This window comes from Trachemys scripta, chromosome 15 (assembly GCF_013100865.1).
Source record: "Trachemys scripta elegans isolate TJP31775 chromosome 15, CAS_Tse_1.0, whole genome shotgun sequence".
NCBI lineage: Eukaryota > Metazoa > Chordata > Testudines > Emydidae > Trachemys > Trachemys scripta.
In genome coordinates this window covers 31,256,683-31,278,916 of record NC_048312.1, presented here as the reverse complement: position 1 = coordinate 31,278,916, position 22,234 = coordinate 31,256,683, and the positions used below count along the sequence as shown (strand labels likewise).

At 47.8% G+C, this 22,234-nt stretch overlaps 1 protein-coding gene across 2 annotated transcripts in view; it reads left to right on the top strand.

The window, feature by feature from the left end:
* The window catches only part of LOC117887982 (acyl-CoA dehydrogenase family member 11-like), a 31,464-nt gene extending 14,074 nt beyond the window's left edge, over positions 1 to 17,390 (top strand). For both annotated transcript variants that reach the window (XM_034790906.1, XM_034790905.1), the window contains 6 exons: positions 4,748 to 4,888; positions 8,029 to 8,121; positions 8,965 to 9,072; positions 13,713 to 13,884; positions 16,151 to 16,217; positions 16,556 to 17,390. In XM_034790906.1, the coding sequence (XP_034646797.1) occupies positions 4,748 to 4,888; positions 8,029 to 8,121; positions 8,965 to 9,072; positions 13,713 to 13,884; positions 16,151 to 16,217; positions 16,556 to 16,682 (708 nt within the window). In that variant the 3' untranslated portion in view covers positions 16,683 to 17,390. The remainder of the gene's footprint in view (positions 1 to 4,747; positions 4,889 to 8,028; positions 8,122 to 8,964; positions 9,073 to 13,712; positions 13,885 to 16,150; positions 16,218 to 16,555) is intronic.
* The last annotated feature ends 4,844 nt before the right edge of the window (positions 17,391 to 22,234 follow it).

Below are 22,234 nucleotides of genomic sequence, written 5' to 3'. Positions count from 1 at the left end.
TTTGACAGGAGACCCAGGCACCAGTAGAGGTGGACAGAGCACCCGAGTGGGTTTCACCCATGTCCAAAATGGTCCCTGAATGATTTGTGGAATCCCTGGTGCAGTACATGGTGCTCTATTATTTAAATTCTATGGGGACTGTAAGCACTTCAGAGCAGTGGGTGCCTCCCACTCTGTCTGTGCAGCACCTGGCACAGTGGGGCCCTGATCCTGCTCAGGCGCTCTAGGCCTGCTGTAATAGAAATAAATAATAACAATATACAGACAAACAGGACTGAGGACTATAGAAGCGAGCTGGGTGTGAATCATAGAATATCAGGGTTGGAAGGGACCTCAGGAGGTCATCTAGTCCAACCCCCTGCTCAAAGCAGGACCAATTCCCAACTAAATCATCCCAGCCAGGGCTTTGTCAAGCCGGGCCTTAAAAACCTCCAAGGAAGGAGACTCCACCACCTCCCTAGGTAATGCATTCCAGTGCTTCACCACCCTCCTAGTGAAATAGTGTTTCCTAATATCCAACCTAGACCTCCCCCACTGCAACTTGAGATCATTGCTCCTTGTTCTGTCATCTGCCACTACTGAGAACAGCCGAGCTCCGTCCTCTTTTGGAACCCCCCTTCAGGTAGTTGAAGGCTGCTATCAAATCCCCCCTCATTCTTCTCTTCTGCAGACTAAACAATCCCAGTTCCCTCCGCCTCTCCTCATAAGTCATGTGCTCCAGCCCCCTAATCATTTGTGTTGCCCTCCACTGGACTCTTTCCAATTTTTCCACATCCTTCTTGTAGTGTGGGGCCCAAAACTGGACACAGTACTCCAGATGAGGCCTCACCAATGTCGAATAAAGGGGAACGATCACGTTCCTCGATCTGCTGGCAATGCCCCTACTTATACAGCCTAAAATACTGTTAGCCTTCTTGGCAACAAGAGCACACTGTTGACTCATATCCAGCTTCTCGTCCACTGTGACCCCTAGGTCCTTTTCTGCAGAACTGCTACCTAGCTATTCGGTCCCTAGTCTGTAGCAGTGCATGGGATTCTTCCGTCCTAAGTGCAGGACTCTGCACTTGTCCTTGTTGAACCTCATCAGGTTTTTTTGGGCCCAATCCTCTAATTTGTCTAGGTCCCTCTGTATCCGATCCCTACCCTCTAGTGTATCTACCATGCCTCCTAGTTTAGTGTCATCTGCAAACTTGCTGAGAGTGCAGTCCACACCATCCTCCAGATCATTAATAAATATACTAAACAAAACTGGCCCCAGGACCGACCCTTGAGGCACTCCACTTGAAACCAGCTGCCAACTAGACATGGAGCCATTGATCACTACCCGTTGAGCCCGACGATCTAGCCAGCTTTCTATCCACCTTACAGTCCATTCATCCAGCCCATACTTCTTTAACTTGGCGGCAATAATACTGTGGGGGAGACTGTATCAAAAGCTTTGCTAAAGTCAAGGAATAACACATCCACTGCTTTCCCCTCATCCACAGAGCCAGTTATCTCATTATAGAAGGCAATTAGGTTAGTCAGGCGTGACTTGCCCTTGGTGAATCCATGCTGACTGTTCCTGATCACTTTCCTCTCCTCTAAATGTTTCATAATTGATTCCTTGAGGACCTGCTTCATGATTTTTCCAGGGACTGAAGTGAGGCTGACTGGCTTGTAGTTTCCCAGATCCTCCTCCTTCCCTTTTTTAAAGATGGGCACTACATTAGCCTTTTTCCAGTCATCCAGGACCTCCCCGATCACCATGAGTTTTCAAAAATAATGGCTCTGCAATCTCATCCGCCAACTCCTTTAGCACCCTCAGATGCAGCACATCCGGCCCCATGGACTTGTGCACGTCCAGTTTTTCTAAATAGTCCCGAACCACTTCTTTCTCCACAGAGGGCTGGTCACCTCCTCCCCATATTGTGCTGCCCAGTGCAGCAGTCTGGGAGCTGACCTTGTTTGTGAAGACACAGGCAAAAAAAGCATTGAGTACATTAGCTTTTTCCACATCCTCGGTCACTAGGTTGCCTCCCTCATTCAGTAAGGGGCCCACACTTTCCTTGACTTTCTTCTTGTTGCTAACATACCTGAAGAAACCCTTCTTGTTACTCTTAACATCTCTTGCTAGCTGCAACTCCAAGTGTGATTTGGCCTTCCTGATTTCACTCCTGCATGCCTGAGCAATATTTTTATACTCCTCCCTGGTCATTTGTCCACTCTTCCACTTCCTGTAAGCTTCTTTTTTGCATTTAAGGTCAGCAAGGATTTCACTGTTTAGCCAAGCTGGTCGCCTGCCATATTTACTATTCTTTCTACATATCGGGATGGTTTGTTCCTGCAACCGCAATAAGGATTCTTTAAAATACAGCCAGCTCTCCTGGACCCCTTTGCCCTTCATGTTATTCTCCCAGGGGATCCTGCCCATCTGTGAACCTGCACTCTGGCTCTGATGAACCAGCTGGGCTGTGGAAGGGGTTTCAAATCTTGGTCTGGATTAGCAGTTTGGTCCTTCTCTACTTTACAGAGATCAGAGAAGAAAATATTGTTTGTTATGGTAAATCACCAAAAAACAACCTGCAGAAACTTATTGTCCAAAAAGGATCTAAAATACAAAGGGCCCTGCTCACTTCCCCAAACCCAATCAAACCTTCCGTTTCCTTCTTGCTCTGAGCAATGTAACATCATGCAAATGCTTGGCCCCATGGTGGGACAAGTTCCTCTTTCATCCCCACCTAATATATAAGAATCCTTTTTCAGGGTGATGGTGGTGGGGGAGAGACAGCTGTATCTCCAAGCTATTACTATCAAACATAGAAGTTGATGTTCTAGCATCTCTGAGTCTGTCCTCAGAACAGTGATATGGCCAGCTGGTCTAAATGGCCTCTGCAGAGCACATCAGAACAGATGCATGCAGAAAAGCTTAATATCATGTTGCCAGGGAAATGAGCCACTTATCAAGCAATCAGCCCGAGTTTTTGCAGGTCCTGACAAGTGGTTGCACCTGCAGTGCTCCTGCCTCTCTGCAGATCATAGAATATCAGGGTTGGAAGGGACCTCGGGAGTTCATCTAGTCCAACCCCCTGCTCAAAGCAGGACCAACACCAACTAAATCATCCCAGCCAGGGCTTTGTCAAGCCTGACCTTAAAAACCTCTTAGGAAGGAAATTCCACCACCTCCCTAGGTAACCCATTCCAGTGCTTCACCACCCTCCTAGTGAAAAGGTTTTTTTCTAATATCCAACCTGAACCTCCCCCACTGCAACTTGAGACCATTATTCCTTGTTCTGTCATCTGATACCACTGAGAACAGTCTAGATCAGGGGTCTCAAACTCAAATGATCAGGGGTCTCAAACTCAAATGATCATGAGGACTAGTACATTGGCCCGAGAGCCACATTACTGATACCTCCCCCGCTGCTGCCCTCAGCCCCGCACCCACTCCACCCCTTCCATGAGGCCCCGCCCCTGCCCTGCCTCTTCCCACCCCTTCCCTGCCCCCATTCCAACCCCTTCCCCAAAATTCCGACCCCAACTCTGGTGTGGGGTGTGGTGGGGGCTCAGGGCAGGGAGTTGGAGTGTGGGGTGCAGGAGGGGTGAGGGGTACAGTAAGGGTGTAGGGTGCGGCAGGGGGCTCAGGGCAGTGGGATGGGGTGCAAGAGGAGTGTGGGGTGTGGCAGGGGGTTCAGGGCAGGGGGTCAGGGTGCAGGAGGCCCAAAACTGGACATAGCAGGGCTGCCCATAGGATTCAGGGGGCCTGGGGCAAAGCAATTTTGGGGGCCCTGTGTTGGAGACCCCTGGTCTAGATCCATCCTCTTTGGACCCCCCTTTCAGGTAGTTGAAAGCAGCTATCAAATCCCCCCTCATTTTTCTCTTCTACAGACTGAACAATCCCAGTTCCCTCAGCCTCTCCTCATAAGTCATGTGCTCCAGCCCCCTAATCATTTGTGTTGCCCTCCACTGGACTCTTTCCAATTTTTCCACATCCTTCTTGTAGTGTGGGGCCCAAAACTGGACACAGTACTCCAGATGAGGCCTCACCAATGCCGAATAGAGGGGAATGATCACGTCCCTCGATCTGCTGGCAATGCTCCTACTTATACAGCCCAAATTGCTGTTAGCCTTCTTGGCAACAAGGGCACACTGTTGACTCATATCCAGCTTCTTGTCCACTGTAACCCCTAGGTCCTTTTCTGCAGAACTGCTGCCTAGCCACTAACCCTAGTCTGTATCAGTGCAGGGGATTCTTCCATCCTTGTTGAACCTCATCAGATTTATTTTGGCCCAAACCTCTAATTTATCTAGGTCCCTCTGTATCCTATCCCTACCCTCCAGCGTATCTACCACTCCTCCCAGTTTAGTGTCATCTGCAAACTTGCTGAGGGTGCAATCCATGCCATCCTTCCATCTTTGGAAGGATGTCATCTTGTGTCCTGTGGGATGTGGACTTGTGATGTCGTGGTATAGCTGAGAATTCTATCAGGTGCCTGGAAGGAGTATTGATCTGGTGCCTGATGGAGCCTAAAAAAGTGGCACTGTCCCACTCCTAATACTGGACCATGGTTACAGAACTACCAAGGGAACGAGGACCCCACACCTGGTCTGCAATACCTGGGCAGAGCAGCCTTTGCCTCTGCAGCTTTGGCAGGGGCTTGGTCGTGATTCAAGGTAATTCTCCCAGTACAAGGTCAGATGTGGCTGATGCATGCCTGTGCCCATAGGGTTTGCACGTGAACGCTCCCTGCTTCTTCTTTCCCTGCAGGTGGAAACTCGAGGGGCCTTTCTCATGCTCATGGAGATAGCCAGGCTGCTGGGATTAGAGGAGACCAAGATGGCCAGTGAGCAGGACCTGCATCTTCTCAGGCTGCTGACGCCAGTTGCTAAGCTCTACACTGGGAAACAGGTATTGGGTGGCCACATTCGATCAGCCTGGGATGGGCTCTGTGCCGCATATCACTGACCTTGAGCTGGACGGAAGAATGAATTACAGGGAGAATACAAATTGCAGCAGCAATACAGTGTCCAGGGCTTGGGGTAGAAAGAGGAAAACCTGCTCCTGCAAGGCTAGCAGAACAATGGAATGACTGCTGCCAGTTAGGGCAGGTGGGTTAATTAATTGCTCTGCATTGTGAGGAGTGGAGGTCAGCTATAGGGCACGGGAGAGGTGTGTTCCGATCAGTGATTGGTGAATGAGGCACATGTCTGATCAGAACAGATGGAACAGTGGTGTGGGTTTTTTAAAGTGTGTGTACACTTGGCCATAGGCATGCGCACGGGGTGTGCCCAGGCACACCCTAATCATGCCTGAGCTCGGTCTGGGAAGGCTGCTCCTCCCCCTCCCCCGCTGGAGGCTTGGGGCGGGGAGGAGGACAAATAGACAAATAGGCTGCTTAGCACACCCAGGGAGATCAGCTGTTGGCAACTGCTAATCAGCTATTTAGCATGCTGCAGCAGCCCTCATTACCCCTTTGGCTGGCTGCAGCCAATCAGTTGTTCGGTGTGAAGTTGGACCTATCAGCTGTTTCCCCTACCCCTACTGCAGCTTGGAGATTGCAGGCAGAGGTGAGTGAGTCTTTCTGATTTTCAGGGTAGAGGAAGCTGGGGTACGGGGGACCAGCAGCCAGGGCACAGCAGCTTCTGGGCTAGCTGCAGAGGGGTGGGCAGCCTCTTGGCAGGGGGCTGGGGGGAGATGGGCAGGCAGCATCTGGGTTGGCTCCAGGGGACTCTGGGGGGTGTACGGGCCAGGGGCTTTCTCAAGGACTGAGCCAGCCAGTCTCAGCCCACCCTGGTGTTTCCCCCAGGACCTGTGTTGCCCCTTCAGTCAGGAGAAACCAGCTCCAGACTCCCTTAGTGCTGGGCAGGGGGGCAAACCAAAGGACATAGCTCCTTTAAGAAAAGTTCTTCCTTGTGTCTTTTGAGTGAAATTGGGCTGGGGCCTGCAGCTTGCCCCCCTCCCCCTTCTTTACCTGTCCAGAGGGGCTTCACTCCAGGCCCAGCTGCAAATGAGCAGCCTCCCCAAGCCTGGATGCTGTCCAGCCCCCTCCTATGTAGGCTCTGGGAGCTTCCAGCCCCTGTGGTTCCCTTATGCCAGGGAAAGTAATGCTTTCTAGGTCCTCGCTGGAGGGTAGGGATAGGATACAGAGGGACCTAGAAAAGCATGCTCCATGCCTAGATCAAGCCTGCCTGAGGGGCTTTTCCTCCAAGAGGCCATTTATCCCCTCCCCTGCCAATCAGCAAACTTCCCCAGCAGCTGCACGAAGTTGTTGTAATTGTGTCACACAGTGAACCCCATGCTGCTACCAAGACCCCCCCTTACTCCCCCACCCGGGCCCGCCCAGCCAATCGCTGCCTCCCCAGCGCTACACATGACCTTTGACTTACGTCAGTCATAGCACTCTTTCACCATTGCACTCCAGCTTGGTTGGCGCTCCCAGTGCCTGCCCTGTAAGTGCCATCATGTCATTGGTCAAGGGGATGTCCAGTTCTGGGGATCCTGTCAGGAGGCAGGGAGTGGTTGGATGGGGCGTGGGAGTCCCGGGGGTCTGTCTCGGGGTGGGGGTGTGGATAAGGGTCGTGGCAGTCAGGGGACAGGATCCTAGGGAGGCAGTTACAGTGCGGGGGGGGGGGTCTCAGGGGAGGGCAGTCAGGAGACAAGGAGCATGGAGGCTTAGATGGGGGTAGGGTCCCGTGAGGGGACAAGGAGCAGTGGGGGTTGGGGTTCTGAGGGGGGCAGTCAGGGGACAGGAAGTAGGAGGGTGTGGATCGGGATGGGGGTGGGGCTTGGGTGGGACTCCCTGGGTGCACACCCTAATGAAATGTGCTGCGCATGCCTGTGCACTTGGCTGAAAATATTTTGCTAAATTAAAAAAGAGAATTCTCCTTTGGGCAGAGACCAAGCAAAGACAATTCACTCCCCAAAGGAATTTGTTTCCTACAGTTATGAGCAATTGAAAAAGGGGCTTGTGTTTGTGTAGAAGTTCAGTTTCAACCTTAACTCTATAGAAGTCAAGTATCAGAGGGGTAGCCGTGTTAGTCTGAATCTGTAAAAAGCAACAGAGGGTCCTGTGGCACCTTTGAGACTAACAGAAGTATTGGGAGCATAAGCTTTCGTGGGTAAGAACCTCTTGCATCTGAAGAAGTGAGGTTCTTACCCACGAAAGCTTATGCTCCCAGTACTTCTGTTAGTCTCAAAGGTGCCACAGGACCCTCTGTAACTCTATAGAAGTCTCCCCTGCTGTTTCTCTCTCTCTAAACGTGTGCAGAAGTTTGAATGGATCCACTTATCCAGGGAGGGAGGTAATGTGTTTGTCTTGAAACAAATTGCTTTACTTCCAGGCACGATTTTTTGCATTATTTATCAATGGAGCATGGGGATTACTGTCTGCTTCTCAGGGCAACTTGTTGGCCTCTCACAGTTGACACTCTAAGCTGCTGAACTTCAAGATTTTGACCAAGTGGCCCTTTGACTAGGCGCGTTTCCCAACCTGCTCTACACACACTACTTACAAAATCAGACATAAAATACAAAAGTGGCACAGCACACTGTTACTGAAAATTTACTTTCTCATTTTTACCATATAATTATAAAATCAATGGGAATATAAATCTTGTACTTACATTTCAGTGTCTAGTATATAGAGCAGTATAAACAAGTAACTATGAAATTTTAGTTTGTACTGACTTTGCTAGTGCTCTTTATGTAGCCTGTTGTAAAACTAAGCAAATATCTAGATGAGTTGATGTACCCCCCAGATGACCTCAGTGTCACTCCAGGGACACATGAACCCCTGATTGAGAACCACTGCCCTAGATCCTCTCCCCAGAGAGTCCCTCCAAATCCCTTTATGTCCATGTAGGGTAACGAGTCACCTGCCTCACTGAGTCAGCATAACCCACTTAACCCTTTCCCTGCAGGATCAGCACCCAAAACTGTTTGGCTGCAACATAGTAATTAGCATGGAGGACAGCATGAGCCATTTCTCCATCTGGGTAATTTGGATCTTCCAGTTCAAATCCTGGAGTCTTGTGCTCTGTGTTTTGCAGGCGATTGCTGTTATTTCTGAGGGACTGGAGTGTTTTGGAGGGCAGGGCTACATGGAAGACACAGGCTTGCCAGTCGCACTGCGAGATGCCCAGGTAAGAAAACACAAACTAAGCACGACAGTTCTTCTCCATAGCTCCTCACTTGGTGCCCCTCAGGCATCCCTTTGCAGTGCTGCACTGCAGTCTGGCTCTCTGCCAAAGACAGATTGCCAAATGTGTACGCTCATGCCTAATGTCATGGCTGTCCTCTGCCCATTTGCCAGCCCTGCTCTTGGACCCCACATCACCACAGAGCTCTAACACTGTGATAGAACTGACCAGTCTGTCATTGTTCTTCTCGTCTTGATGGGCCATTCCCCGTCATGTCACTCGTGATTGACTCCTGCCCAGGGGCGCTATTGAGCTGTCAGCCACATACTGACTTCCTCTGCCTGTTTGCCCTCATATGGACTCACTCCTTCCTTAGAGAACCGACCCCTCCTGCTTCACACCCTCCCTTGGGCTGCTCCCATAAACTTGGTCTCCCCCCTCTCATCTCCCCTACAAGCCTTCCTCACCTCCCTTCACAGTTCATTCCCTCTCCAGCCCTTGTCTCCTCTTTGGGCTTTGCAATGCCAACCTCCCGTACCCCATTCAACCCCAGCCTCGTCTGCTCTTCACAGCACTCCATCTGCCCTAGCCACCAGCCTTTAACCCCGTCCTCCTTCCCCAGCCTTTAACCTCGTGTTCTGCAAGCACCGTGAAGTCCTGGCTCTCCCCCCACGTACATCTGCTCTTTCTGACTTAGCAGTTCCACTTCTCCTTGCTCATCCACTCTCCTGACTCTACGCCTAGCAGCTCTACCCTTCAGTCACTATGGGATGTGTGGAGGAGACCAGTCTGAGAGTTCCTGTCATTGGTAAGAAATCCCAATAACCTGTCCCTCCTCCTTCACAGGTGCTGACCATCTGGGAGGGAACAACAAATATCCTCTCACTTGACGTGCTGCGCTCTCTCACCAAAAGCCAAGGCCAGGTTCTAGATGCATTCTGCTCTGGAGTGCAGGTGTGTTCACTCACGGCAACATTGATCATCCAGAGGTACCACCTCCCTGGACCTGGCTTCTTGCTCCTACTGCAAGACCTGCTGGGAACACCACTGCTTTAGAGTGCTGAGTTGATTGCATCCAACCAGGCATTTCCCCCACTCTCACTCAGGGCTGAGGCTGCTGCTGCCTGGCACCCCATGTTCCTTTCTTATGGCTGTGGTTTGGGAAGGGGAAGACCCCGGAGGGATTTGACAGCTCTCCAGCTATGGCTCTTGGTTTCAACAACCATGAGCTACTTTATCTGTTGCATCCTTGAGCTGTAGGTGGTGAAAAAGGTTTGACTTACTGAACCAATTCTCCTGTCAACATTTCCCATGCCCGCATGGCTGTCCCACAGAAGAGCCTCAACAATGTGAAAAATGCCCCAAGACTTTCTCTGGAGTGGACTGAAGCCCTTAAAAAGCCCACCCAGCTTTGCATTTCGTTTAACACTATTCCAGTAGGTTCGAGTGACACCAAGCAAAGCATGGCGAAATGGCTGTCTCATTGCATCTCTCCATGCTGCAGCCAGCTGAGCCTGTCGAGGCTCATTCCACTTGGGGCTTCCAAGCGCAGATCTGGCTAGTCAGGAGACAGTCGGGCTTCTCTGCATCCAGGTACCAAGCACTATTGATTAGACTGGGCTTCTAGACAAGAATCCTGGTTTGACATATGGGTGTAACATGACCTGCTTCTGAGCTGCCGGTGCCCCAACTCTCCTGGCCTCTAGAAATTGGATTTATTTTGGGTTTTTATATTACCCACTGTTTTCACTCACTGCCATACCACTCCCTGGCATCAGAGTGTGGAGCAATATGTGGGGCCAGTTTTATTGGCTATGGCTTTGCTACAGTACTTTGGATGCATTTTAAAATCCACTTCTACTCTGAGAAGTGACATTTTAAAAATGGTGGTATGGGGTTCCAGGATTCTTGTATGCCAACAAGTTCATATCAAATTTGATCAGCTCACAAATGAAACAGGCTCTTTCTGAATGTCAGCTGTGCAAAACTCAGCCTGGGCTATGTACAAATAAAGCCGAGTGTTCTGCCTTTTCATGCATCATCAACAGTGATTCTGCAGACCAGTTTGTGCCCTCAGTGAAATCTGCGCAGCCCTATTGAAGTAAATAAGTAAATATGATTTGCAAGCAAAGCCCCCTGTTTTTGGTGTCCTCCCTCTTATTTTTAAATATGCATAACCTTGAAAATGATTCTCCATTATAAGAAACAAGTCCGGTTCTGGCTGTATTGTTTGTTGTTTGCAGTAAGGAGAGGCTAACCAAAAAGAGTGGCAGCTTAAACAGTTTCTGATGGATTCAGAAATACCTAGATTCTAAAGGTCATTCCCTGTTTGACTACATCAGTCAGAAAAGTGATGGTAAAAATGGCCCCCTTGATGCTGTCCTCCTGTCAGTTATACTCTTATGGACTTAGAGTAGGTAGACAGGGAGGAAAGCCAAGCTGGAGTTGTTTCTGCCTTTGACATGATCACTGAAGCTGCTGGCTGAGTTCTTATTCCAGAATTTTTTTTCTCCATATAACAGAGGAAGGGGAAAAAACCCAGTTTGATTTTCCTGTACGTTGAATTTACACCGCTGGCAGTTGGGGGGGAGAAAAAATCACCTGTGTGTGTATGTTTAAAAAAAAAAAAAAAAGCCAATGAGAGATGAAAGGATTTGCTGCAGAACGCACCTGTCGTTGTTCTGCCCAGAACCATGCTTTGAAGCTGATCAGATTTTGGATCTGCAGTACCTGGGTCCCTTTAAACACACAATTTGGGCCAGGAGTCGGCGACCTTCACACACAGGCCAGCAGGGTAATCTGCTGGTGGGCTGCCAGACGTTTTGTTTACATTTACTGTCCGCAGGCACAGCCGCCAGCAGCTCCTCATGGCCACGGTTTGCCGTTCTCGGCCAATGGGAGCTGCGGGAAGGGATGTGCTGGCCACCGATTCCCACAGCTCCCATTGGCCAGGAACGGCGGAACTGCAGCCACTGGGAACTGCAGGGGGCCGTGCCTGCGGACGGTCAAGGTAAACAAAATGTCTCTCAGCCGCCAGCTGATTACCCTGATGGACCGCATGCTGAAGGTTGCTGACCCCTGGCTTAGGCAGTAGCAGTTTGTTACACAGCCAGTTGTACCAAGGTATTACAGTAGAACCTCAGTTATGAACACCTCGTCATGGTTGTTCTTTCAAAAGTTAACAACTGAACATGGACTTGTACAGCTTTGAAACTTTACTAAGCAAAAGAAAAATGCTGCTTTTAACCATCTTCATTTAAATGAAACCAGCACAGAAAGTTTCCTTACCTTGTTAAATCTTTTTTTAAACTTTCCCTTAATTTTTTAGTTTACATTTAACACAGTACTGTACTGTGTTTTTTGTGTCACTGCTGCTGCCTCGTTGCGTACTTCCGGTTCCAAATGCGGGGTGTGGTTGACCAGTCAGTTCGTAACTCTGGTTTTCGTAACGCTGAGGTTCTACTGTAGTGTGGTATATGAATCCAGTGTGTTTTGAGAAACCTATATACCTTTGGCTTCGCCCCAGCCTGTTATGCCTGTGTTCTGCCTTTGGAGTCTATGCTATTTGTTGGCATCAATCTCTAAGTTACTTTTGCAAAAGGCTTTAAAAACATCTCATTAGTATGCTGTGGGCTTGGAGGTTCCTTTGGGCTTTATCTTGGCAACAGACCTAACCTGTACTTAGGAAGGTGGTAGTGCAAGTAAGTTTTATAGAATACAAAATTGTGTTGAATTTTCACAGGCTGACTCCTACTGAGCTAACAGGCTGTGTTTTCCAGTAACAAGAGTAGGAACTGCATGATTACCTCAAGTATTAGAAGCCTAAAAATACACAAAACTACTTTTTAGTAGGAGATCAGCTACTAATAAGTGTCAGTTTCACAAATAATATGCAAATAAGATTAATTCACATGACAGTCTCTACGCAAAAGAATTAATGGACACAAATCTGACATCAGGAATCATAACATTCAAAAACCAGTAGGAGAACACTTTAACCTGTCTGGTCATTCAATGACAGACCTGCGGGTGGCAATTTTGCAACAGAAAAGCTTCAAAAACAGACTCCAACAAGAAACTACTGAGCTTGAATTGATATGCAAACTAGATACAATCAACTTAGGCTTGAATAGAGAGACTAGGAATGGCTGAGCCATTACAAACATGGAATCTGTCTCCCCATGTAAGTATTCTCACACTTCTTATCAAACTGTCTGTACTGGGCTAGCTTGATTATCACTTCAAAAGGTTTTTTTCCTCTTAGAGTTGGTAAGACAACTCCCACCTTTTCATGCTCTCTCTCTCTCTGTGTGTGTGTGTGTGTGTGTGTGTGTGTGTGTATATATATAAAATCTCCTCAATATATGTTCCATTCTGTGCATCCGAAGAAGTGGGCTGTAGCCCACGAAAGCTTATGCTCAAATAAATGTATTAGTCTCTAAGGTGCCACAAGTACTCCTGTTCTTTTTGAGGATACAGACTAACATGGCTGCTCCTCTGAAACCCTTCTACAAAATGCTACTCTAAAATACCAGCTCCTCTTTGCAAATTAACCATTGTAACCCTTCTGTCATATTGTAATTCAGCAGAAAAGCACAAATTGCAGAACTACTGGGGTAAAGATGGACAGTTCTGTAAAACATAGTGCCCCAGATGCTTGGGCCAAGACCCCTGGCTTCAGTGAGGTCCATGTCAAAACACTTCAAAGGGGCCAGGATTTCACACACACACTGCAAGTTTTTCAACCCATTGACCATGGAAATGCAGATCCAAACTCAGCATCAGTAATATGGTGTAGTGATGCATAAGGACATTTATATATTGGATACAAATACATGCTATGTGAATCAAGAGCCCTTCTGAGAGCTCACCCTGTGGCAGCATGGGAAACCCAGATTAAAGGCTACACTCGATCTCACACACCAAGGCAGCAGTGTGCACGCTGTAGTATTAATAGGAAGCCAGTGTAGAGTGGTATTAAGGTCTCACCGCTGACCTTCTGTCATGTTTTCCACACTACAGCTAGGCCACTGGGAAAATGGCAGCTTAATCAGAGGAGCAGCAAAGCCCCTTGGAACAGCCAGAGCCCTGCCATCCATTCTCAGGGAGTTGAGCACAGGCCTGGCTGCTTTGGGCTTTCCCACATATATGTGACTCGTAAGGGACGGATTCTTCAAACCTGCCTGTTAGCTCAAGGAGAGCAGTAGCTGCAGCCACGCTCTGAGCACAGCTCTAACATCTTCATGAAAGTGGAAATATTTGGATGTAGAAGGACAGATCAGATACAGTGGTGATGGGCATGTATAATTTCTGCCTGATACAGATATGTAATTACAGGGTAGTGTGTACACTAGTTGGTATCCACACCTTAGATCTAGCTCAGTGTTTTTCAGTTAAACTAATGCTGCAAGTTTCCTTCAAACAATTTTCTCCTGAGTGCAGCTGAGCAGCGTTCTGTCAATGTTGGCTGGTGTGGTATAAGCTTCCCCATGGCAGCCTCAGTGAGAATTGCAGTGGTTTGAGCTCTTTCATTAGGATTTCAGCAGCTGTGTTTCCCTACAGGAGGCACTCGATAACTTTTCCTTTCTTTGCAGGGGAAGCTGGAGCTGGCTTCCAGCATTTCAGAACTGGAATCTTCTGTGCAGCTACTCCAGGATGCTCTCCACAGGCTTGGCCAGTTCACTCAAAGAGTTGGCTCAAAGGGGGCAGTTGCGATGGAGTTAGCAGCAAGAGACTTTGCCTACACTCTGGCAAGGATCTACACAGGTAATGGAGAGAACTGACAATCCACTGCAGACTCCAAAATGACTCTGAATTTGTCCTAGGGTGTTCAGTTTCAGGGATCCTGGGGTAGGTTTCAGCTGGAGGAGATTGGTTTTCAAATAAAAAGCAACAGAGGGTCCTGTGGCACCGTTAAGACTAACAGAAGTATTGAGAGCATAAGCTTTCGTGGGTAAGAACCTCACTTCTTCAGATGCAAGTAATGGAAATCTCCAGAGGCAGGTATAAATCAGTGTGGAGATAACGAGGTTAGTTCAATCAGGGAGGGTGAGGTGCTCTGCTAGCAGTTGAGGTGTGAACACCAAGGGAGGAGAAACTGCTTCTGTAGTTGGAAAGCAGTCTTTGTTTAATCCTGATCTGATGGTGTCAAATTTGCAAATGAACTGGAGCTCAGCAGTTTCTCTTTGGAGTCTGGTCCTGAAGTTTTTTTGCTGTAAAATTGGCTACCTTAACATCTGCTATTGTGTGGCCAGGGAGGTTGAAGTGTTCTCCTACAGGTTTTTGTATATTGCCATTCCTGATATCTGACTTGTGTCCATTTATCCTCTTGCGTAGTGACTGTCCAGTTTGGCCAATGTACATAGCAGAGGGGCATTGCTGGCATATGATGGCATATATAACATTGGTGGACGTGCAGGTGAATGAGCCGGTGATGTTGTAGCTGATCTGGTTAGGTCCAGTGATGGTGTTGCTGGTGTAGATATGTGGGCAAAGTTGGCATCGAGGTTTGTTGCATGGGTTGGTTCCTGAGTTAGAGTTGTTATGGTGCGGTGCGTGGTTGCTGGTGAGAATATGCTTAAGGTTGGCGGGTTGTCTGTGGGCGAGGACTGGCCTGCCTCCCAAGGTCTGTGAAAGTGAGGGATCATTGTCCAGGATGGGTTGTAGATCACTGATGATGCATTGGAGAGGTTTAAGCTGAGGACTGTAAGTGATGGCCAATGGAGATCTGTTGGTTTCTTTTTTGGGCCTGTCTTGTAGCAGGAGGCTTCTGGGTACATGTCTGGCTCTGTTAATTTGTTTCTTTATTTCCTTGTGTGGGTATCGTAGTTTTGAGAATGCTTGGTGAAGATCTTGTAGGTGTTGGTCTCTGAGGGGTTGGAGCAGATGCGATTGTACCTCAGTGCTTGGCTGTAGATGATGGATCGTGTGGTGTGACCAGGGTGGAAGCTGGAGGCATGAAGGTAGGCGTAGTGGTCGGTGGGTTTTCGGTATAGGGTGGCATTAATGTGGCCATCGCTTATTTGTACGGTGGTGTATAGGAAGTGGACCTCCCATGTAGATTGGTCCAGGCTGAGGTTGATGGTGGGGTGGAAGCTGTTGAAAGCATGGTGGAATTCTTCCAGGGTCTCCTTCCCATGGGTCCATATGATGAAGATGTCATCAATGTAGCGTAGGTAGCGAAGGGGCATGAGTGGACGGGAGCTGAGGAAGCGTTGTTCCAGGTCAGCCATAAAAATGTTGGCATATTGTGGGGCCATGCGGGTGCCCATAGCGGTGCCACTGGTCTGGAGGTATATATTGTCATCAAATTTGAAATAATTGTGCGTGAGGATAAAGTCACAGAGCTCAGCAATAAGTTGTGCTGTGTCATCATCAGGGATACTGTTCCTGACAGCTTGTATTCCATCTGTGTGTGGGATGTTTGTGTAGAGAGCCTCTACATCCATGGTGGCTGGGATGGTGTTTTCTGGGAGGTCACCAATGCATTGTAGTTTTCTCAGGAAATCTGTGGTGTCACGGAGATAGCTGGGAGTGCTGGTGGCGTAGGGTCTGAGTAGGGAGTCCACATATCCAGACAGTCCTTCAGTGAGAGTGCCAATGCCTGAGATGATGGGGCGTCCAGGATTTCCAGGTTTGTGGATCTTAGGTAGTAGATAGAATAACCCCGGTCGGGGCTCTAAGGGTATGTTAATTTGTTCCTGTGTTAGTGTAGGGAGTGTCCTGAGTAGATGGTGCAGTTTCTTAGTGTATTCCTCAGTGGGATCTGAGGAAAGTGGCCACAGGACCCTCTGTTGCTTCTTACAGATTCAGACTAACACAGCTACCCCCTGATACTTGATGGTTTTCAAATGTTGTTCAACAATGGTGGTGTAAGGAATGCTGGTCACTGCCTCCTTTTTGAGCAGAAGGAGATTCAGGTATGAACCAGCAAGATGCTGTGATGGAGTAAGGAATACCCAACCCTTCCATTACATTTTGCTATTGGGATGGGAGTCTGGAAACATTTATACCTAACATGTGCTTTTTGCAGGGGCTCTCTTACTCGAACACGCAGCCCATCCTGATGCCACCTCCACAGACACTTACACAGCTCAGAGGTAAATGGAACCCCTTTCTCCAGCCGCCTCTTCCAAGCAGATCCCCTAGGTGTATTCAGCAGGCCCCGCACCACACTCCTGTGATCCGATCCCTTCCAGGTAGTCGGTCACAGCTTCTTCTGTGACAGACCCAGACCTCAACATCCGCTGCTGATGGAGACAAGTATCGGTCCTGCTGTGGTATTAGTGAAATCTGATCAATCCCCTCCATGGTGTTCATGGGGATTGCCTGTCCACAGCATGCCTTTCTAGAGACTGTAATACTACTAGGGGTTAGGTTGCAACAAGTATTGTCCATACAATGGTTTGGTTAAAAGTTATTTGCATTCCCTATTCAGGTGGTGCAAACAGGATCTCTGCCCCGTAGACCCAGAAGAAAAAGCTGGCTGTTATGATGACAAGGCAGCTTCCATGGATACCTACTTGGTTTATGAGGGAAGCCCAGTTTTGAAAGGAAAGCTATGACTTAACTGAAGCTAACTGAGAAAATCCATACCTCACTTTGGAAGAGAAATTGGATTATAATCCTGGCCAGTGCCTGGTGCGTCCAGTACAAATTGCATTTGCTTATAGTGTGCTTAATATTTAGGGTTATGCTAAACAAATGGGCTATGACCATCTAAGTATCACCAATGGTCTCTTTCAGGAGGTGTTGAAAAGAAACATGCTTAGAATGTTTTAGGGAAACACCTGGTGGTCAAATGCAGATAATGAATTGAATAAGAAGACTCTGACGTGCTAATGAGTATTCTTTTCAACACTGAGACAAGGAAACAACCAAAGCTACATCTGAAGCCTGGTCTAAAACACAGATGTTGCAGAAGTTTATAAAATTGTTTTTTAGCTTTGCAACACCACTTCCCTACCCCCTCTCTGAGCCCACACCCTACATCTGCAATGCTGCCTCCAGCAGCTTTGTGTCAGTGGAGAGTTCCCCTCCACAAGGGCATTCTCCACTGGCCTCTTTAGCCACCAGCATCTGGTTCCAAGGCTGTAGTATAAGTTGAGAACATAAGTTCTGTCTACACTGTGATGTAACCAGGTTTCTCAACCAGGGCTGGCTCTGGCTTTTTTGCTGCCCTCAGCAAAAAAGCCTCCCGCCCCCCCAGCGGGGAGCGCGCCGGGGGGAGGGTGGCGAGCCCGGCCGCGGCCCCGCTCTCCCCGACCGGCCGGAGCACCAGGGGGAGGGCGGCGAGCCTGGCCGCGGTCCCACTCTCCCCGCGTGAGCGCCGCCCCCCTCCAGGTGCCGCCCCAAGCACATGCTTGGAGGGCTGGTGCCTGGAGCCGGCCCTGTTCTCAACTCAGCAGTTGCTAAGTGCAATAGGTCCTAGCTGCAGCTGGGTAGGACAAAGGACCATATCATACATTAAGATGAAAACTGTATCTTATCCTGTAACTAAACCTATAGCCAAGCTAGCTAACCATTGTGTAGTATTTCGGCTAGCGGTGCTTGTGATTTTCTCTTTAATTTCTTCCTTGTTACAAATTTTTGCTTTAACTTAAGATACTTGGACTTGAACATGGAGACTCTAAGCTGGGGGCCTCTTGTTGGAGGCCCTGGAAAATAGGACACTGACCTCTGAGGAAGCTGAGTCTGGAGCAGATGTAATGGTTTGAGCACCTGGCCAGAAGAATAAAGACGAGATCCTCTTTCCCAGGCAGAGATGGGTCAGCATGGTTATAGGGGGGTGCTTGGTAGAGTTCCAGTTACCCTAGGGATGGGTCTGAAAGAAATGGTTACATTTGATTAGTGAGGAAGTGTACACAAGGAATTGTTAAATAGAAACTTGATGTTATTGAGACATGCATGTCACAACACAGCCTCGTGCAGAGAAGTACTTTAGGGCAAGTCTACACTACAAAATTAAGTCAACCTAAGTTATGTCGACGTACAGCCATCCCGGTAATTGAATCTGTTTTCATGTCCACATTACGCTCCTTGTGTCGGCAGTGCACATCCTCACCTGGAGTGCTTGCACCAATTTAACTGCCAGTATGGGACACACTGGGACAGTTCCTGACAGGCAGTAACAGTCAATGTAAGCAACACAATGTCTACAATGACACTGCATCAACCTAACTACATTGACTTAAGCACTACACCTCTCGCGGAAGTGCAGTTATTAATTTGATGTAGTGGGCGAGTTACATCGGTGCGAACTACATTGTAGTATAGATGCTTATAGAGTTAGGTCATTGTAAGCTGCCTCTGTAGTGTAGACCAGGCCTCAGTGTATTAGAAGTTGAATTGTTAAGGTACGCGACTGAGCCAAACTTATCCCTATATGCTGTTTAAAAATCAAACTTTGGTGAGATCAAATACACAACGTAGTTGATAAAATTACATCAGAAATGTAAGATCTAAGCAATTTTTTTTTTATAATCCTTATCAAATCAGTGCAAACAACTTAAAATGTGAAACCATTTCTTTGAACAAGATGGTTGAGTGATTTGGCTATTCTGCAATAAAGGAGTTGGGAAAAGGTTCAATACACATTGCATTTGTCTTTTTAAAGTACATCTAGTGCTCAACATTTAAATGAGACCGAGCAGGTCTCCTTGCCATACCCGGTAAGTAGAACTCCCTATTGAATTGAACTTCAAATTATAAAGAGGGCAGATGTGGGGAAGGAATCATAAATACACTGCACCTACGATAGCCTTTTCCCCCACCCAAAAATTAGAGACATGCAGTGTGCTCATTGCCTTACCCAGCCCAGTGGGTAACTCTACCTCTGAATACAGTTAGCATGTCTTTGGTAACAATAGTTATTTCTTGGCCAATGACATCACAGAATCTCAGGGTTGGAAGGGACCTCAGGAAGTCATCTAGTCCAACCCCCTGCTCAAAGGGGGACTAATCCCCAGACCCCTAAATGGCCCCCCTCAAGGATTGAACTCACAACCCTGGGTTTAGCAGGCCAAGGCTCAAACCACTATAGCGAGGAGGGCTCTATGCCTTCTATGATAATCACTTGGTGCTGAGGCATTCAGAGCCTCAGAAGTGCACAAACACTGTCAGCCTAGTTCTACTAAAGCTACTGCATAAAAAGCTACTGTGGGATGAGACAAGTCACTTCAATATGAATCTTGCTCCAGGCTCCCAGAATGAGAAAGTTGCTTCCTACTGGTAAAGGAAATTAATCTTTGCCCTCCAGAGAGCTCATTCATTTCCCTTGCACATGTGCCTTAATGGTACTGCAGGACACAGGACATGAGGTTTCCAGTTTTAGGTTAAAATCAATAAAACTATCAAGGCAGACATGTAGGTGTCGTTACTTTGGAAAGAAGGGAGATAGCTGTATTATTTTGTATGAATATATGTACTGCAGTTTATCTCCTTGATATCATTCTGTCTGACTACACAGAGTCAAATGAAAGGGGTTGTTATGAATAGCCAACAGGAAATGACAGAATGGTGGAGATCAGACATCTGGGGTAAACACCTTCAAGGGAGTTAAGATAATATGGGTTAGGTTATTAATTGGGAAGATCTTTTCTGGGCACCAGCAACTTCATACAGTTGTTTTGCCAAGGCCACAGCCTAGATATCAAGAAGGACCTTGGCCTAGAGAGGAAGGGGGATGGGGAGCAGGGAGACACACACAGAAAGTTGTAGGGACTGTCTGTCTGTCTGTCCCAGGCCAGGAGTAGGGGTGTCTGGGCTAAGAAAAAAGAATAAATTTAGGTAAGCTCCAGACATTTAGGTCTTTTGTTATTTTACCCTTTTCTCTGCTTGCTATCTGCCTTTGGCTGAATAGATTTAAAATTTTTATTAAAGTTAATGTTTAAAATTAAATATACACAAGTTAAGAGGGAAGGTACTGTATGAACAGCTGGGGTCGGGCTTGAGTTATGAGGGATTACAGGTATTGGTTGCAAGGGTGAAGGGATACAGACATATCACATAACCAGCATAGACCCAGATTGGGGTGCGGGAGTTTTTAAAGTGTCAGTGGCTAAGTGGGCTTGGGTACACCACCCTGGTATATATAAAGAGTCCAAGTCAGTGTAGCGAATAAGTACATGGGTGGGGTGCGTCCCTTGGTTCATCAGGGAAGGAAGGTTATTTCCCTGGTCAGCAGTCTCGATTATTCAACCTGGTATTGGTGTCCTGTGATGTGTTTCGTATAGATGTCTCTGGATCACCTGATGGTGTTGGACACCAGGAGCCGTCTCATGTGTCGGGCGTAGCGCTAACTCTGCACGCTCTCAGTACCGGCTCGTTGTGGGGGTCCCAAGAGCCCAGGGCTCCCACGATCAGGGTGTGAATCTGAACCTTGTAGCCCTGGGCTCTCAGGGTGTCGGCCAGCGGGGTGTACTTCAACGCCTTCTGTGCTCAGGCCTCGTGGGAGGCCAGTGACCTGTTTTGAAGAACCTGTTTTTCAGTCACTTTAATCAGTTGTCATCACAGACTCCTAGAGGAAAGGGGCTCACACACGCCAAACAAAAGGGACTGTTGTACTACAGTTGGTATCCAGAGGGGCTGCAGCCCACACCACTTGTGAGGCATGTCTACACTGCAAGCAGGGGTGTGTGATTTTGGCACATGTAGACCATGCCTGAGCTAGCCATGTCTAGTTAGTTCAGGTACTAACAGCAGTGAAGTTGTGGCAGCACAGGCTGTACAAGCCCATTCAGGATCCTGGGTACTCACTTGGATAGTCAGCATGTGCTGAAGTCTGGGCTGCCGTAGCTTCACTGCTACTGCTACCCAGGTTAGCTAGATTCAGGCTAGCTCAGGTATGCCTACATGTGCCAAAATCACACCTCTGACCTCTGTAGATCTGCCCAAAGAGTGGTAGGACCGTATGGTGCCATGCAGAGAGGGGTGAAAGTACTGAAACCCCTCACCAGAGAGATGCACTTGAGAAGGCCTAAAAGGGGGCTAAAGCACAGCTCACCCTGTACGTGTGCTAGATCCAATATACAATGACCCACATTTAACTTCTAGCATGAGGAGTTGTTTGCAGAGGTGATTAACAGACCACCAAGATCCTGATGCTTGCTAGGAGCCACTCTCCTGGAGTGCAGGGCTTTGGAGGCTATGACAATCCATGTTAACTGGGAGCTTGGGCTTTTTTTTTTGTGGCGGCAGGGGAGGAGAGGGATTTTCAAAACAAAAAAATGTTTAAGCCCTACATATACACTGAGTTACAAAACACAAGGGACTGTACAATTGTCACTGTGTATGTAAATGACAAATTTATTAATACCTGAATAGTCACTTGGAGGTGACAGCAGAACAAATGGTGTTACAAACAAGTAATCCCTAGGCTCTAACAATTTGTACTGCAGCTAACCCGCTCTCCGGTCTGAGATTTGCATTTGTTAAGACACTTAATGTCCTTGAAGCAACTGATCAGATTTCAGATGCTATTTTAATAAAAATTCCATTCCGAATGTACAACCAAATGCATCATCTGTGACCACTGCAAGACAATTAATTTAATAATATAACTCTGGGAATTAGGTAAAAAAACATACCTCTTAAATAGTAAGATAAAACTCTAGCAGCATTTCAAAAAATTGAAAGTCCAGAGGGTGTGCTGACCTTAAAACCCCAAAAGCAACAATCTCTCAGCCCCAGAGCATAAAATGAAAGGATGGAGATCATTCTTAACCTGTCCCTAATGTTTGTACACTGTACAGTTAGCCAGACAAATGTTGAGACTCAGGGTTATAACTCATCTTTTCCAAAAATAACACACTAAGCAGCACTGACAAACATCCCCTGCTGGGTCCCATCAATCAATGGACTCTAGCTGAAGAGAACATTCTAACATTTTAGATAATCTAAATCTTGCTCTGGATCCTGAATGTGAACCAAACACACTCCAGAAACTGAATTTCATACAGCAGTGGTGGCAGCAGTTCCTGTACATCATCATCATCATGTTCCCATTACGCCTCTGGCATTTAGGGCAGCGACAAAGCTCCTCCACTCCTGTCTGTTTCTGGCAAGTCTTTCCATGGTTCCCAGCTGTGCCCCAGGTTTCTCAGCTCGGCTTCCACAG